This window comes from Gossypium raimondii, chromosome 5 (assembly GCF_025698545.1).
Source record: "Gossypium raimondii isolate GPD5lz chromosome 5, ASM2569854v1, whole genome shotgun sequence".
In the NCBI taxonomy this organism is placed as follows: Eukaryota; Viridiplantae; Streptophyta; class Magnoliopsida; order Malvales; family Malvaceae; genus Gossypium; species Gossypium raimondii.
This window is the reverse complement of record NC_068569.1, coordinates 50,321,138-50,339,404: the sequence shown is the minus strand read 5'-3', so window position 1 is coordinate 50,339,404 and position 18,267 is coordinate 50,321,138. Positions and strand designations below refer to the sequence as shown.

The 18,267-nt window shown below is 32.8% G+C and overlaps 1 protein-coding gene across 1 annotated transcript; it reads left to right on the top strand.

Moving 5' to 3' along the window:
• The first annotated feature begins 1,556 nt into the window (after positions 1-1,556).
• LOC105767160 (uncharacterized) lies at positions 1,557-2,500 on the top strand. The gene is made up of 2 exons (XM_012586668.1): positions 1,557-1,997; positions 2,378-2,500. Exons 1-2 carry the CDS (start codon positions 1,557-1,559, stop codon positions 2,498-2,500), a joined length of 564 nt encoding a protein of 187 aa, XP_012442122.1.
• The last annotated feature ends 15,767 nt before the right edge of the window (positions 2,501-18,267 follow it).

Sequence of the window (18,267 nt, the reverse complement as noted above, 5' to 3'; positions counted from 1 at the left end):
GGCAATTCAACCAAGATGCAAGTAGTGAGATTCTATGAAGAACAGCCTCATTAATCCTTGGAGACTGTATAATTCTGTGTTTGACTAAATGTTGATTAGTTTTGGACACTAGAACTTGTAGCAGTTTATCTGCTAACCAGTACATCAAAAGTAAATCGTGGGCAATCAAACAAACAAAACGGTGGAACAAAATACAAATAAAAAACAAGGCAAACCCAAAAAACGAGATAAGAGCACAATCACAATGCAAAAATATTTCAAATTTTTTCTTCAATTATCTGTAATAAACAAGAACCGAAAAAAATATTGCAATACAAAGAGTTTTAGCTTAAGGATTGAACAATTTTTCAATCACAACGCAACCCATAAAACTATTTCGCTTAAGGAAACAAATATTCTTCAATCACAACGCAACCCATAAAACTATTTAGCTTAAGGATTGAACAAATTTTTCAATCGAACATGCAATACAAACTGTCAAAGAAAAGCCCAAAGTTTAGGAGAACAGAAACAAATTTTGCCGATTTGAGCCAAAGGAAAACTAACCTGTAATGAGGAAATCGAGGAAGAGTGCGAGCTGCTAAAATACCTCTGGAAAGAAAAGGGAAATCAATTTTAAGGGAACAGTGAAAATACCTCTGGAAATTGGTTTTTCGTTCTTGATAAAATGAAGAAAATAAAAAGAAATGATGAACAAGAACCGATGGCAGAGTAAGTGGAAGGGAAAAGAAATTACCTGTGCAAGGAAACATGGGAGAATTGAAAGCTTGATGATGAGGGCAAAAAATGGAATACAAAAGATGAAAAGAGGCGGAATACCTAATCGGTGCTGAGGGGGCGTAATGCCTATTACGCACAATGAGGGTAATAGGCAAGAATCGATTCGGGGAATACGTTCTGATGAACCAAACAAAGTTTAGTTGGTGGGCCATTGCATAGGGGAATACGCATGCATTCCCCCCAACCAAACGCCCTCTTAGAAAATAAAGATCAAAAAATAAAACTAAGATTTTTGACAAAACTTACAATTATTTGTATTGGTCTAATGTTGGGCACATTAAAAGCATTCTTCATTGTTAACTTCAATTGAATCTCATTTCTTACTGATAACACTCTAGAATAACGTATTTTTATGTATTAATTATATATTTATTCTGAGTATGATCCTGCTAATTTGAGCTATTTATGATCTTTTATCTCATAGGGACTAAATTTGAGGGAAAAGCAAAATTAAGGGCCAAAAGTGTGAATTTAGAGATAAAATGGGCCAATGTGCGACTCAAAGAAAAGTTGGTGCCAAAAGTGCAAGCATGGAGGACACAAGGGTTGAAATGTAAAAAGAAGAGATTTTATTCTATCAAACTCTATTTTAATTATATTAGGATAATTAATACAAAGATGATTATTAAGGATTATCTAAGTGGATAGAAGCAAAGCCTACTCACAATGATAATGCCAAAACTGCTATGGAGTTTTTAAAACGAGCTATTTTTTCCAGGTTTGGCACACCTCGAGCCCTAATCAGTGATCGTGGCACCCACTTTTACAATAAGGTCATGGAGGCACTGTTGGTAAACTACGGAGTCTACCACCGTATAGCTACGGCTTACCATCCTCAAACGAACGATCAAGCCGAGGTTTCGAACAGGAAAATCAAGACTATTTTGGAGAAAACAGTTCGTCCTAGCAGAAAGGATTGGATCCTTCGGCTAAATGACGCACTTTGGGCCTATCGGACTGCGTATAAGGGACCGATTGGTATGACCCCGTATCGACTTGTTTTTGGTAAAGCTTGCCATCTTTCGGTCGAATTGGAACAGAAAGCCTATTGGGCCGTTCGACAATGTAACATGGAGTTAGAACCCATAGGAAAGGCAAGGAAATTAGACATCCAAGAGTTAGAAGAAATTCGTAATGATGCCTACGAGAATGTTCACATTTATAAAGATAAGACAAAGTTGTTTCACGATAAGAGAATAGCTCAGAAGCATTTTTCGGTAGACAAAAAGTTTTACTTTATAACTCCGTGTTGAAGTTTTTCCCAGGTAAGTTTCGATCACGATGGTAGGGACTTTTTATTGTTACTGAAGTGTTCACACATGGAGTGATTGAAATAGAGAGTAAAGAATTTGGAAAGCGGTTCATAGTTAATGGCTAGCGGTTGAAGCCATTTTATGAGAATTTTCAAGCCCACACGGTTGAGAAAATCCATTTGGAACCACCATAGAACCAATAACGGCGTCGAGCTAACGACGTTAAACAAGCGCTTGTTGGGAGGCAACCCAATTTTTATTTTTATTATTTTTTTCTTTACTTTACTTTATTTTATTATTTATTACTTATTTGGATATTAATAAATTTTTCTTCTTTTACTTAGATAAAACAGAGCGAGAATACAAAGAAAACCGTTGGGCAACGCTTAGAGCGCATTGAGGCCCGACTTGAAACCTTTGGCCAGCAACTGACCGAGCTCATTGCCATCATATGCAATCGACAGTAACAACACAGGGAGTTTTTCTAAACTTTTGTACCTATTTATTTCATTCGTCCACATTGAGGAGAATGTGCTTTCAGTAGGGGGAGGTACTCTTCGTTATTACTATCATTTTCTGCTGTGATTTTGGTTATTGTTGTTGTTGTTGTGATTATTTTTGGCTGGTGTTGCTGCTTGAGGCTTTATTTTGTCCATATTTTTTTTTTAGAATCTCCTGCCTCTTTTCATGCCCAAGATTTTTACTAAGAATTACCTACTGTTTGACCTACAAGCATGATTCTTGTTTCCTGAGAAAATTACGAATTTTCCATAATTGATGCCATCTCCACTGTTTTATTCTTATTATAATAAAAATAATTGTGATTTATAAAGTTAACTTTATCTTGCTTTTCGTAAAATTGATCAAGTTTAATACAAAGTGGACACTTAATATGTTTGCATGCTAAAATATGTTGATGACTATTAAGGTAATTACTGAAACTTATTTTTGACACTTGATTATTTTTTTCTCTAAAGTCCTCATAAAAAAAGTTATTATTATAATGTCGTTTAATGTTTCCGTGGTTATGAGTGTAGCTTAAAAACGTGACTGACTGAGTAACCAGAGTAGGGTGCTTGGGTTGTTATCCTATTTTGCGTCAAAAGGTTGTGTGACGCGTTAGGTAAAACTCCGCTAACCGGAATTAATTTTTAAGAACATGTTGGGCTGAGTAACCGGGGTGGGGTGCTTGGCTGTCATCTCTCTTCGCGTCAAAAGGTTCGATGTGTTCTTATGAAAAAATTATAATAAATTAGGAGTCTGTTGGGCTGAGCAACCGGGGTAGGGTGCTTGGCTGTCATCTCTCTTCGCGTCAAAAGGTTCTGTATATTCCTAAAGCATAATAAAAAAAAAGAAGAAAAAAAAGAAAAAAGAAAAAAAAATAATTTGGGGACTAAAGGAGGAAACAAATAGAGTGTCTTGGTAGGTTTGGTAATTTACCTAATTTTCATTAAATAATTCAAGTCGATTCTAAGTTTTGTGTGTATTAATTGGAAAACTTTTTCTGTTTTACTTAAAGCAAGCTTAGGGTTCTCTTTATTTTTCATATGCATTTTTTACTGATTTTTATAAAACTTTGGAGTGGTATTTCTTTTATGGCAGAATCTAACTTTCAAGTAGATAGGAATCATACTTGAGGGCAAGCATGGGCTAAGTAGGGGGAATTTGATAACACTCTAGAATAACGTATTTTTATATATTAATTATATATTTATTCTGATTGTGATCCTGCTAATTTGAGCTATTTATGATCTTTTCTCTCATAGGGACTAAATTTGAGGCAAAAGCAAAAATAAGAGCCAAAAGTGTGAATTTAGAGATAAAATGGGCTAATGTGCGACACAAAGAAAAGTTGGTGCCAAAAGTGCAAGCATGGAGGACACAAAGGTTGAAATGCAAAAAGAAGAGATTTTATTCTATCAAACTCTATTTTAATAAATTGTCAATCTTCTAAATATGGCAAGTTGTTTTGTCATACTGGTTGGGGTAGTGGGCAATTCCCATAACACACTGCGACAACTTCGAATATTTCATTATTCAAAATCCAAAATGAAAAAACAAATCCAATCCTTTTTTTCTCATTTCTCATAATGAAAAATATTTTTCCTAATTTTCACTCACTTATCTATATATATATTTTAAATTTTATCTATTTTTATTTAATTTTCAAATTTATGTATTTTTAAGATTTTCTAATTTAAAAAAAACTCAATTTTTTTATCGTTTTATATAGAATTATAGCCAAATTGATAGTTTGGTCATGTTTGGTAGGCTTGATGTAAAGAGGAGTGTTATGTTAAATAACACTCAACTCTCAAATGATGGATAAAAGATAGATGCTACTACATCAAATTGTTTGGTTGTTGAAAATTGGATATATATTACTCTTCTTACCATGTGTTGTTCGATACAATATTAAGGGTAAGGGTAGGGTAACACGTAATTTGCACTTGTTAATCTTCTTACCATGTATTTTCTATGAGTTAAAACATAAGTGTTATTTATTAATTTATCATCTTACCCTTAACATCTTTTTTATATAGTTTAAAATAAAATATAAAATATTAGTATTTAAAAATATTTACATTAAAATATAATAAAATAACAAAATAAAAATATTATAACATTTAATTTTATGAAATATTAAAATAATAAAATAAAATAATTATTTTTTACAAATAATATATTAATATTATTACTTTTTAAAATAATAAAATAATAAAAATATTTATATATTAATGTATATAAATAAAAATATTAAAATATATGTTTTTATATTAATATATAAATATAAATATTAAAATGCATAATTTTAATATTAGTTTAATAAACCGAACATGAACATAAAGAGGATGTAGAGAATAACAAAAATAAAATTAAATATTTATATAATTTTATATTAAATATATAAAATAATAAAACATTACTTTTTTAAAAAAATAACTAGATTTTTAAAAGGAAAAATAACTAGTTTTAACCGATAGGGTTTCTAATTTTCTTTATAAAAGTTTAGTTGGTTAATGTAAAAATTAATTGTAAATTAAAATTTATTAATTATAAAATTAAAATTTTCTCAAAATATAAGTTAATGTGTGAGTTAATTTGTAGATCAATCACTTTAAATAAATTATTTAAATATAAAATTTACTAATTTTGAAAAGTTTATACTCTATTTTGATATTCGTTGACAAATCCATCCAACTATTATTCATTTCAGTAGTTCTTGAAGTCTAAAGTTGACAATAAATTACGGTTACTTAAGTGTTCTAAATAGATATAAGTCAAATTTAAGGCTGTAAATAAATAGTTTATGAGTTGGATTTTTATTTATTTATATTCTTTCGTTAAGTTAAATAAATCAACATTAATAAAAATTTAAAATTTATTTATTAAATTAACCTAATATAGTTGAAACATATCCAAACTAATTACCTTCATGCTAGTTTAAAATTGGTTTAGTAAATCATTTAAAGTCAACTATTGTTTAATTATATAATTAATACTATTATTGTTTATGTGTTTCTTTTATTTATTTATAATTTGTTTATTATTATTTATGTTTGTTTATTTATATCTTAAAAAATAAGAAAGGTGTTACTTATATAATTAAATGAATACATTTAACCTAAAATAGTAATATCACAATGAGATATGTAAGATATTATGCCTTAATTCAAATCATGAACATGAATTTTATCTCAAAAAATATTGTATTAAATTGAAACATGTAAGTAAGACGAGGTACTTACAAATGCAATTAAGGAGAGCTTAAAATGGAGTTTGAGTAACAATTGAATGAGCCTATCAAATACTTCTTTTGTAGGATCTAATTCACTGTTTCAATAAAAACATAACAAATAAATGATAAGATAAATTATTGTATTTAGCTATGTGTATTTCATGTTATTTTTTTAATTTTTAAATTATTTATTGACGTAACATATAAGACAAATATTGTCATATTAACATGAAGTATACATGGAGCTTAAAAACAATTTAAGTTTTTTTAAAATTAATAGCTAAATTTAGTTTTTAAAAATAAAAGTCAAATTGATAAGAGAATATAAATATTAATAACTAAATCTAATATTATATTAAAAGTTGAGATGGTTATTTTGAGAAACACTCTGAATACAATGCCATTGTAATGTGATTATGTAATAGTTAATTTGTATTCCTTGATTTTTTATTCATTCTTAAATAAAATCAAATATATCTTTACCAAATAAATAAAAAATATGCATTAAAAGGTTCATATTTTAGGATTTTGATTTTATACTTAAAAATATAAATGGTTATACTTATTATATTAACACTTTTTCCATTGTCAATACTAATTAAAACTCAACCATCTCTATTTTAGAAGCAAATTATTATTAATTTAATAAACATATGATATATATTAAGCAATTTTTTCTGAAAAACAAAATATTTAACAAATTTTAAGTAAAATTTGATAAAAATACTATTTTAAAAACCTTTATTTTTTTCCAATTACGGAAACAAATCTCAAAATTTGTGAAAATATAAGAATGATTTATGGAAGCACTTTATATGGAAGCATTAGTCTCCCAATAAAACGAGATTTATGTACTAATGGAACAATATTGCCTTTTAACTTTAGAGAAGTCCAATTATTGGCAATCGTTGGCAATTATTATACCCCATAAAGACTATGCCAAGCAACCCTCGCCAAAGAAAAACAGTACTTAATAAGGAAGGCCATCAAATCTTAAACAAATTTCCTAAGAAGACTAGCACTAGTGTTCATCATTTCCAATAGCAACTCCTCAACACAAAAACTATGCCTTGACTAGTTACATTAAATCAACTCAGACACCCATAAATCTAATCAACCATGACCCTAGTTTAAATTTAACCTCAACACAAAACTATGCCTTGTACAGGTCTACAATGAGAATTAATCTGTATATGAAAATTTGAATAGTTAAAGATGCTTTGTAGGAGAATGAATACCAGAATGAAACTGAGCTGCTTGTAGTCCTCCTCCAGGTGAGATATTTAAAACCCCGACTCTTGCTCCAATCTATTAAATTTAAATATATTTGTCGAAACCATTTTTATTTTGAAAAAAACAAAATTAGTTGTCGATGAAAATTGGAGTCACCACCAATCTTTTATTAAGGTGTGATTGGACCACCTAAAAATGAATTTGGTCTACAATTTTTTAGAAAAACGGGTTCGGAAGTCAGTTACGTACGAGGAAGGATTAGCACCCCCGTAACGCCCAAAAATTGGTACCAAGTTGATTAATTAATGTCTTAATGTTGAGAGTTGAAAAATACGATCCTTAATTAAATTAAGTTGTTTATTAAGACTCTCTCATTTTGGAACAGAAAACATCACACCCAATACGTTAGGGCAAGATTTTTTATTTCTTCAAGATGAGTTTGTCCAAAAGATTTGTGTGATAAAATTTAAAAGAATATCCAATTGTTTAAGATTTATGACGAAACCATAGCCCAATACGTTAGGGCACAATTTCTCAACCTCCCAAACATTGAATATTTCCTTTTTTAATATATATATACATTTTTAAAAAATCCTTGCCTTGGGAAATCAATACGTCACATCCAATGCATTAGGACACAACATATTAAATTCCCAACAACAAGTTTTTCATTTTTATTTTTGATCAAAGAGCAATTCTCGATTGTTAGATTTAACGAAGAAAACCGAAACCCAATACGTTAGGGCTCAATTTTCTTGAAAATCCTAAATACGAGTCTTATCTCTATTTTGAAAAGTTCTATTTTAAATTCAAGTAAAAAGATGATGTAATGTTATATTGAATGCATGAATAAATGCCTCTTTAACAAATATCAATAATAAATACAACAATTGTATAGAAATAATATAAACAAATAAATAAACGAAATTAATATACAAAAAACAATAATCCATGATATGCAAAGTATCAAATAAATGAACAAAATATAAATGAAAACATAAATCAATAAACAAATGAAGGAAATAAAAATAAAAAATACAAAATATATACATTGAAATTATGAAGAATAAAAGACAAACATATGATTTACATATAAAATTTTGGATTATAAATTTATACAAACAAAATACATAATACAATAAAGAAAAATATATAAATATATACATATAAATTATAAAATATGCATTAAAAATATAAGTATGTATTTAAGCATTTTGAAAATAAGAAACATAGATATATATGTATATATATATAAATATAAAAAATATTCATTAGAAAAAATATATAAATACATACATGTACATATATAAAAAATAATTATCTACATTTATATATAGATTATAAAAAGATAATTACATATATATAAAAACAAAAATAATAATTACATATATTGAAATTAATTAATTTAGAAAATATATATAAAAAATTATGAAGAATAATATAAGAAAACATACGTATATACATATTCATCAAAGTAAAAAATATAAAAGTGTATATATATGCATATAAAAGTTAGGAAATAAAAATGTATATGTATATAAAATGTAAATGTATATATATGAATATAAAAGTTATGCAAATAGAATAATAATATATATATATATATATATATATATATAATATATGCATGTGTTTATAAAAGTTTTTTAAACAAATGTATGTATATATATTATTGTAAAAAATATGCACGTATATATATAGTAATAATAATAATAATAATAACAATAATAATAATAATAATAACTTAATAACAAGAAAATCAAATTTAATAAAAATAAATAATAAATTAAAAAAAGACTAAATTGAGCTTTGACATAAATTCTGGGCCTAAATCTGCAAATAAATGAAGTCGAAAGGACCCTATTGAACACGCCAAAGAAAATAAAAACGCAAGAGAAAGAGAAATTTGAGGGAATACTCTTAAGAATTATTATTACTCCAAACTTCCGTCCTCTACAATGAAGGGAGAGGCCTCTATTTATAGTTGAGCCTCCCCAAATCCAACGGTACAGATCAATTACATCAACGACTAAGATTAAAGGGTATCTACAAATTAAATCTCTAAGATTACAAAATCATATCTTCTAAGATTGCATATCATATCTAAGATTGCATATATCATATCTAAGATTGCACTTCCTTGAAGATTATGTTTCCATAAGCTTGTAGATGGACCTTCTACCTTTTTAAGTAATGGACCATTCCGATCGGGCCAAATGATATAATTTTGTACTGGACTTAGACTTTATTTTATTATTGTCAGCCAGGGCTAAAATTGGGTATTACAGCTGCCCCTCTTTGCACGTTGTCGTGTAACAGGAACGGAGCAAAGACTTTAGAAATGGCCAATTTTTGCCCGGTCACGTTGGATTTTGGTGCTGTTATTCTTCAAGCAGCCACATTCCATCCTACTGCATCTTCAAAGGTATAGGAACTAGTGCTTCAATCTACTCCACTGCAACTTCAGGGAGATAAGACTTATAGCTTCAACTTGATCTGCTGTCACTTAAAGATGAATTTGATGTGATCTGCTTTGCCACAATCTCAGCGAGATAAAATCCATCATTCTAATCCACTCCATTACAACTTTAGGGAGATAGGATTTGTTCATTCAGTCTGCTCCACTGCAATTTTAGGGGGATAAGACCTTCTTACTCAGTCTACTCCACAGCAACTTCAGGAAGATAAGACCCGATGTGATCTACTCTACTGCAACTTCAGAGAGATAAGATCTGTAGTTTTAATCCGCTCCACTGCAACTTCAGGGAGATAGGACTATTGGCTTTAATCTGCTCCACTGCAATGCCAAAGAGATAGGATTAGCTGCCCTCGGCTTTAATCCGCTCCACTTCAGCTAATCCAAGCCTTAACGCTAGGAAGATAAGATTCGCCGTCGTGGCTTCAATCTGCTCCGTTACAACGCTAGGGAAATAAGATTCGTCGTTGTGGCTTCAATCTTTTTCATTGCAATATCAAGGCAATAAGACTGATGTCTTCGATCTGCTTCACTGCCAGTACAGGAAGGCAAGATCTGCTATTTTCAACCTACTCCACTGCTACTCAGGGAGACAAGGCCGGATTTTTCGATCTGCTTCACTGCCGGTACAAGAAGGCAAGATCTACTATCTTCAGTCTACTCCACTGCAACCTAGGGAGGCAAGACTGGCGTCTTCGATCTGCTTCGCTGTCAGTACAGGAAGCCAAGATCTACTATTTTCAACCTGCTCTGCTGCAACCCAGGGAGGCAAGGCTGGTGTATTTGATCTGCTTTGCTGCTGGTACAGGAAGGCAAGATCTGCTATCTTCAGTCTGCTACACTGCAACCTAGGGAGGCAAGACTGGTGTCTTCGATCTGCTTCGTTGTCAGTACAGGAAGGCAAGATCTGCTATTTTCAACCTGCTCCGCTGCAACCTAGGGAGGCAAGGCTGGTGTCCTTGATCTGCTTCGCTGTTTGTATAGGAAGGTAAGATCTGCTATCTTCAGTCTACTCCACTGCAACCTAGGGAGGCAAGACTGGTGTCTTCGATCTGCTTCGCTGTCAGTACAAGAAGGCAAGATCTGCTATCTTCAGTCTACTCCACTGTAAACTAGGGAGGCAAAACTAGTGTCTTCGATCTGCTTCGCTATCAGTACAGGAAGGCAAGATCTGCTATTTTGAACTCGCGCCATCAGAACCCGTGGAGGCAAGATCGGTGTCTTTGATCGCTTCACGCCAGACATGCAGAAGGCAAGATCTGCTATCTTCAATGATCTGTTCTCTAAGGAATATGACCTGTATAATGCATTTTATGAACTTAATTATGCCTAGAGATTAGGATGTCATGATCAGAATGAATCAAATGCTCCTAACTAGACGTGTATGAATGATGTTTGCGTGAATGCAGAGTTTTTTTTTTGAGAATGATCCTTTTTAATGCTTAGGTTGTCATTGGTCGCTGTTTATTAAGGCTTTAATGTCGACACGTCAGAACGCCATTTTATTCGATTGGTATTTCCAAAGAAATACTGACAAATTGCCCCCACTGTAATCCTCTAAATTCAATCAACTAGGACATAAAATTCGTACCATCTTCCTCCCACTGATACCCAAGGGCAAAAAGATCTAGCTTTTTCTCAATCCTTTGCTATACAATTTAAGGATATAGAATGTGAAATTCTTTGGTCCTTTACACCATTCACAGGGTGTCATACCAAATGCCTATGCATAAATGAAAGATTCTCTTCTCCGAGAAAACCTCTTCTTATCACTTGGTGATCATTGGTTATTTGTTCATTGAAGCCTTGTCACCAACACGACATCTTGTCATTTTGTTCAATCAATGTTTGGACAACAAAATCTGATAGGATAGTCTTAATTTAGACTTTTCCTTCTTAGACATTTCAACCTTTAAACTTGGTGTGTTCTAAACAATAGTCCTGTTTCAGGCTCCTGTATTATTTAGAAACTTCTAGAGTAATATGTAAAACCTCCATTGTGAAAGTTTTATTAGTCCATTAATTATAATTCCAATGCAACATGCTTGCAAAAAGGTCCTAACAATGGATGAGAATACAATTGGTTCTGAGCATAGCTCGAAAGGAATAGATTATCAAAAATAGTAAACAAAGAAATTGATTGGGAATATGTATCTTGGAAAAGAATGAAGTATTCTAAGAACAATAAATTCAATAGTATAAAAAATTAGGTGCCCCAGATATTGCAGCTTGAGCTTCTCTATACAAACTTTTTTAGTTTGACATGTGTTTAGGAGATCTACAGTACTCTGTCGATGTCCCAAGATGTTGTCTACCCTTTCCTGTTGCTTCAAGATCATCATATGCCCCAATCTGATCAAAATTTGAACTGCTCTGATCACCTCATACCCCATTCTGATCAATATTTGAGCCGCCATTTTTGGGTTTTCAACTTAAATCCCCTTTGGTCTCAAGGCGCCCTTTGCGGGTTTTCACCTTGGCCTCTCCATTTTCTTTCTCTCTTTTTTTTGCTCTTTTTTTTATATTTTGAAATATTTTTGATTGAATCTGAACTCATAGGATTAGGCATGTCCTTGTTATCCTTTTTGATCAAAATCAATGTTTTCCAAATAAGGCCTTCCACATAAGGTCCTTCCCAGCTTGGGATGAAGTTCTTTTTGTATAGGAAGGATCTTCTTCAATACCAAGTCCCCATCAAGGAATTCTCTAGGACGGACCTTTTTTGTGAACTTGCATCATTTGCTTTTGGCGCATTTGACCATGATGGACAACTTTGAACATTCCTCTTCAATCGGAATTGGATTCAAAAACTCAGAGAGAAAGAATTTTGTCTTCAATAGGCCAAACCGCGATGGGCCCAAAAGAAAGGCATTGCCCCGGCAGAGTTTTTTTTTTGCGCCATCTTTTTTTTGGGCGATATGGCATTAATCGTGAACAGACTACAAACTTTTGATATTGTGCCATTGTTCTAATTTAGTACATTGTCAGATATGATCCTTTTGGCGTTCCATACTGACATATTACTTTTCACGAATTTGCTAACTGTCGACTTTGTGACATTGGCATATGAAGCAGCTTCCATTCATTTAGTAAAGTAACTGACGATCACAAAGATGAATCAATGACCGTCAGACTCATTTGGCGAGATCGACCAAATGACCTTCATGCCCCATATAAGGAGAAGTCATGTATCCCAATGATTCTTTGCAGGGTAAGATCCTTTTCTCGACTTGTTCTACCATCCTTAACAAGTCCGGAAATATGCTACAATCTATGTCATCTTCAAAGTCATGAAATCCCTCTAAACACATGCCTCGCTCAAAAGGAAATTCTGAGCCTGTAGCAGCGTCACTCATGTTATTGATATTTAGGGACCCAATACAAAAGAATGTATTTATGAATAACTATTTGTACAATATAATTATAAATGAAAGAATGATGTGGAAGAAAATCCAAAAGAATGAAAGAATAATTATTTCAAAAAGAATGAAAAAATATTGGCTCAAAAATGAATGCAAAGATGTATTTTATTAGAATAATGATGTTTAGACATGAGCCTATTTCACAAAGGAATTTCTATCATTTTTAGGCTAAAAACAACAAAAATGTTCTGAACATTACTCTAAATAAGCTCTAAAAACTACAGGGATTTCTTCCACAGTTCAATTACTTAGAACACTCCCAGATTTATAATGGCGGATATCTAACAAGATCCCCCTTTCATTTGTCTTCCTATATGTCATTGATGTGAAAACTTCCCAACATCTCTTCATATATTGCATTCACCCCATTGTCAATCATGATTGGGTAGTGAATTTTCTGCCTTAAATGAGCCATCTAACTTGTCAATACCCATGTTGATGAATTTTTCAACTAGCTTTTTGAAGGTAATGCAATTCTCTATTGAGTGTCCCGTCATTCCTGCATGATAATCGCATTGTGCACTTGCGTCATACCATTTAGGATACGAAGGCCCGAGAAAAAATTCATAAACCCGGCTCGGCCCGTTTTTTAAATAAATACCAAAAATTTATTTTAAAATTAAAAAAATTAAAAAGTATTTTAAAAAATTTTAAAATTAAAAAATTAAAAAGTATTTTAAAAAATTTTAAAATTAAAAAATTAAAAAATATTTTAAAAGTATTTTAAAATTAAAAAATAAAAATATTTATGCTGGCCAAAAAGTGGTGCCCGAGGTCTGCCCGCTTTTTATTGGGCCTCATTTTTTGCCCAAGCCCATATTTCGGCCTATATTTTACTCAAACCCTCCCATATTTCAAGGCGGGCCGTCAAGCAGGCAGCCAGCCGCCCGCCCATGAGCACCTCTATGCTATACAATGCAATAATAAATATTTCCATGTCATAATATAAATAAATGAATAAACAAAACTAACATATATAAAAGAAATAACCAACGACATGCAAGAATATCAAATAAAGGAACAAAATATAAATGAAAACATATAAGTCAATAAACAAATGAAAGAAATAAAAAATAAAAAGACATAATATATATACATTGAAATTAAAAGACATTCACATAACCTACATATGAAATTTTGGGTTAAAATTTATATAAACAAAATATAATGTATTTACAAAAATAAAGGAAAAAATATAAAGTAAAAAAACATGCATTCGCGTTTTAAAATATATATATATATATCCATATATATATAAATATAAATATAAAAATAATTAAAAATATTAATATGTATACATACATATATATATATACAAGAATAAGTATACATACATAAATTATAAAAATAATCACATAAAATAAAAAATAATTACATTACATTAAAAAATATGCGTATGCATTTATAAATATGTACAAAAAAATACATACATAAATTTAAATAAAATAATTAAATATGAGAAAAATACAAAATGAAAATTAATTAATATATAAAAAATATAAAGGGACTAATTTGAACTGTAAATAAAAAATCTGGGGCAAATTCGCAAATAATTAAGGGTAAAAGGACTAAATTGAACGCGTGAATTACACAGAGGGGCTGGAAGGGCAATTTTCCCTTTTCCTCAAAACGACGCCGTTCACATTAGGACGAAATTGAAAACAGTAATAAATTAAAGGGTAAATTAAGAAAATAAAAAAAAACTTAATTGTAAAAAAATAAAAAGGCGGAGGGGCTAAAAGCGCAATTTACCCCTCCTCTCAAAAACACGCGGATCCTAGGCCGGGTCGGGTCGAAATCGGGTTGGCCTCCCGAAAGCGACGCCGTTTTAGGCATCTGGGGGCTCTCTAAAACGGTACCGTTTTGCTACCTTATAAATACCCCAATCTTTCCAAAAAATCATTTCAAAACCAAATTTAAAAAAAAAATCAGAACCCCAAAAAAAACTCTCTCCCCTTAGTCCGTCCGACTAGGGGTCCGGGTATTGCCTAAAACTCTCTCTTTCTAGAAGAGACGGCTGAACCTGGACAGCAATCTCTCTCCATCTCTGTGCGTATTGCCTAAAACTTTCACCGGGTTTCTTTTCCATGTTCTGCAGAGTGATCCTATCAGGTACCATGTCAGTCACATGGCTATATTGCTTTATGAACGCCAGTGCTAGATCTCTCCATGAATTAATCTGGGTACGGCTCAGTCGATTGTACCACTTGGATGCTGCCCCTGTGAGGCTATCCTGGAAACAATGTATCAGGAGTTGGTCATTATTGACATAACCAGTCATTCGTCTGCAAAACATGGTAATATGAGCTTCAGGGCTACTCGTTCCGTTGTACTTCTCAAACTCTAGCATTTTGAACTTATAAGGGAGTACTAAATCCAGAACCAAGCTCAATTCTTTAGCATCCATCCCATAGTAGCCTTCCGCAGATTCCATCGCTCTAAATTTCTCCTCCAGCCATTTGTACTTTTCCTCTAGCTGTTTTGGCAATTCATCATTCATTTTCTCCTTCCCAGCCGTTTCATCGAAGTCAGGGATAGAAGGATTAACAAGGTTGACTCCGAGGTTAGAGCCTGATCCTGCCTGAAAATTCATTAGCATTGCAGCGTCGCCTTGAAATTGCTGAGGATTAATGGTAACAGAGGACCTACGCGGGTATATCTCAACTTGCTGGAGGGTAAAGTCTGGAGGATAGACAGGTCCCTCATTATCTCCTTCTTCAACATTGAGCACAGAGCCTTTTCCTTTATCGGTTCCCTTGCTCAACCATTGAGCTAACTGAACCATCATACTCCCTTGAGATTCCATCATTTTGTCTATCATTTTTTGCTGCTCATTCATTTGCCGTTGAAGTTGCTCCTGCATTTCCTTTTGGAACTGTTCTAGCTTTTCCACCCTTTGATCCATGTCCCTAGTTTTTGATCGAGTACCGTAGCAGTGTTTAGTAGGCTGGTTGGTTTCCAGATTAACTGAGGAGTGATTTAAATTAATTAGAATCTTTTTAATATTTTTAAATGCATATGAAGTAATGTAATGCATGAAATGAATGCAAAAAAGGCGTCAATTTTGATTCAATTCCATTTAAGAAAAATTTACTAGAAATTAAATTTCTTTACATAAAGTGAATTACAAATAAGACTTTGCCCTAGTACCCAAAACACTAATCTTTCTAAGTAACAAAGCTAATTCTTGCCCCCGATCCGATTCTAATTCATACTTCACACTCAGCATGTCAGCCTGTACTGCTAAAGTCTGTATATGATCGGCTACTTCTCGAATCTGGACCACAGCTTCTTCCATAAGATGATCTCTGCTCCTAACTTGACTCTGAAAGTAACGGAGCTGCTCATTATTATGACTTTCATTTGCCTTTAAGTGCTTGATCTGGATCTCACCATTTTGCAGTACCGTTTCTAGCTCTTCAATTCTTTTCTTCATTTCTTCAATCTTGCTCAAGCTTGCTTTCAACTCCATTGCGGAATATTGACTTCGATACTGACGAAAAGATCCTTCCAACACAATCACCCTATCCTTTAACTCGCCCCTTTCCTTTTGGCTTTCTGACAAACTCTTTTCTAAAGCCTCGTTTTGCCTCTGCATCTCTTGGAATTTCTGTTCCTATCTATCGGCTTTGTCCTTTTCTTCTCGGACTTCTGCTTGCCATTGTTCTGAAGTCTTTCCCAGCCCAGCAGTTCTCATTGACAAGCGCAACTTTTTATAATCCATCTTCAGACTACCCAGCTCCTCCTCAGCCTTGTTTTTCTCTTTCTTTAACTTCTCATTTTCAAGCTTCTGAACATCTATATCCAATCTCAAGTTCGTCTTTTCTGCCTCCATTTGCTCTATCTTTTTCCCCAAATCTGTATTTCTTCTCTCAAAATCTTGTCTTATGATTTCCAACTCAGACGGGATGACTCGCAAATGCTCTTCTATTGACTGGCTGTCTTCCTGATTTAACTTAGGTGTATTATCATTAATCCTCCTAGCCCACCATTCATGATACTCAGGAGTTGTCATCGGACCACAGCTAACCTTTTCATTCGGCGAGTCTGTTTCCACGCACTAGACATCTTTTGAATCTTCTTTCTATAACCATCATCCTTGTACGAAAATTCACAATCAGCTATCCCTTGGGTCGCAGGTATAAATTTCCTTGACCTTTATTGCCTTAGCACCAACAATAGGGCATATCCAATAGCTCCTCAAATACCTAGCAAAGGAACCCAATCAAAATTACCACACCTATACAGGATCTCATCTGGAAGCAACCAATGAGCTCTCCATTCAACGTCCTCCTCTTGAAGATTTTAAAGAACTGCCATCCACTTCTCCTCAGAAATGTCGTCTCTTCTCGGCGTAGCAACTATCTCCTTTAATGGTGAATAATTTTCAGAGAAAACCCTCTACGAAACTTTATCCACCTTCCAAAAGTGAATGTGAAACCATACGAGTAGAAGCTGTGCACATCTAATAAATCTACCTTCACCCATCTTTCGGCAAGCACTCAATGACCTGAAAGTTTCTGCCAAAATTGCTGGAATCGGAGTAACCTTCTTATCGAGCCAGTCGAATAAATCAGCGACTGCTTCATCCACATGCCTTAAGGCTTTAGGGAAGACAACCAAGCCGTATATACTTAAAGCAAAGATATCTAACCTCTTTCTTACGTCTGGGTGTGTGAGAATTGCATCCTTCAAGCTTCTCCAAGGAACGCACTTGCTATCCCCCTTTTGCTTAATTCGTGCAACGACCCACTACTCACTCATCCCTGTTATACTCATAAGCTTCTTTGAAAAGGCTGGCACATTTATCGCTCTCGAGTAGACTCTGTCTACTTGAAACTTTGAATATCGGAGTAAAGCCACATATTTTTCTATCGTAGGCACCAAATCAACCTTCCCAAATGTAAAGCAGCTATAAGCAGGATTCCAAAACTGGGCGAGGGCTCGAAACAAACACTTGTCTACCTTTACGTCAAGCAAATAAGGCAAATCTCCATAATTACCATAGAATAGCTATCTAACCTCGTCATTCCACTGATCCCATATCTCCTTCAATTCCTGCAAATTGTTTTGAGTTACACTGATGTGCGTAAAGTCCCATAATTCTGACATGTACCCATCAACCAAACTATCACCCTTTTCTTGCTGCATTGTTTCAGACCAAGTTCGGACAGCTGCATTGCCCTCAACTTTATCAAGAAACCCTTTTTCCATGATAAGCTTTCTATCTAGCAACTGAATATGGACTGACGCCTTTTATGATGAAATGAAATGCCATGTCATGCAATCAAAATAAAACACAAAAAGTCAGTACCATATAAAAAACATAAAATATAATCAAGAAATACCTAATTGGATATCTAC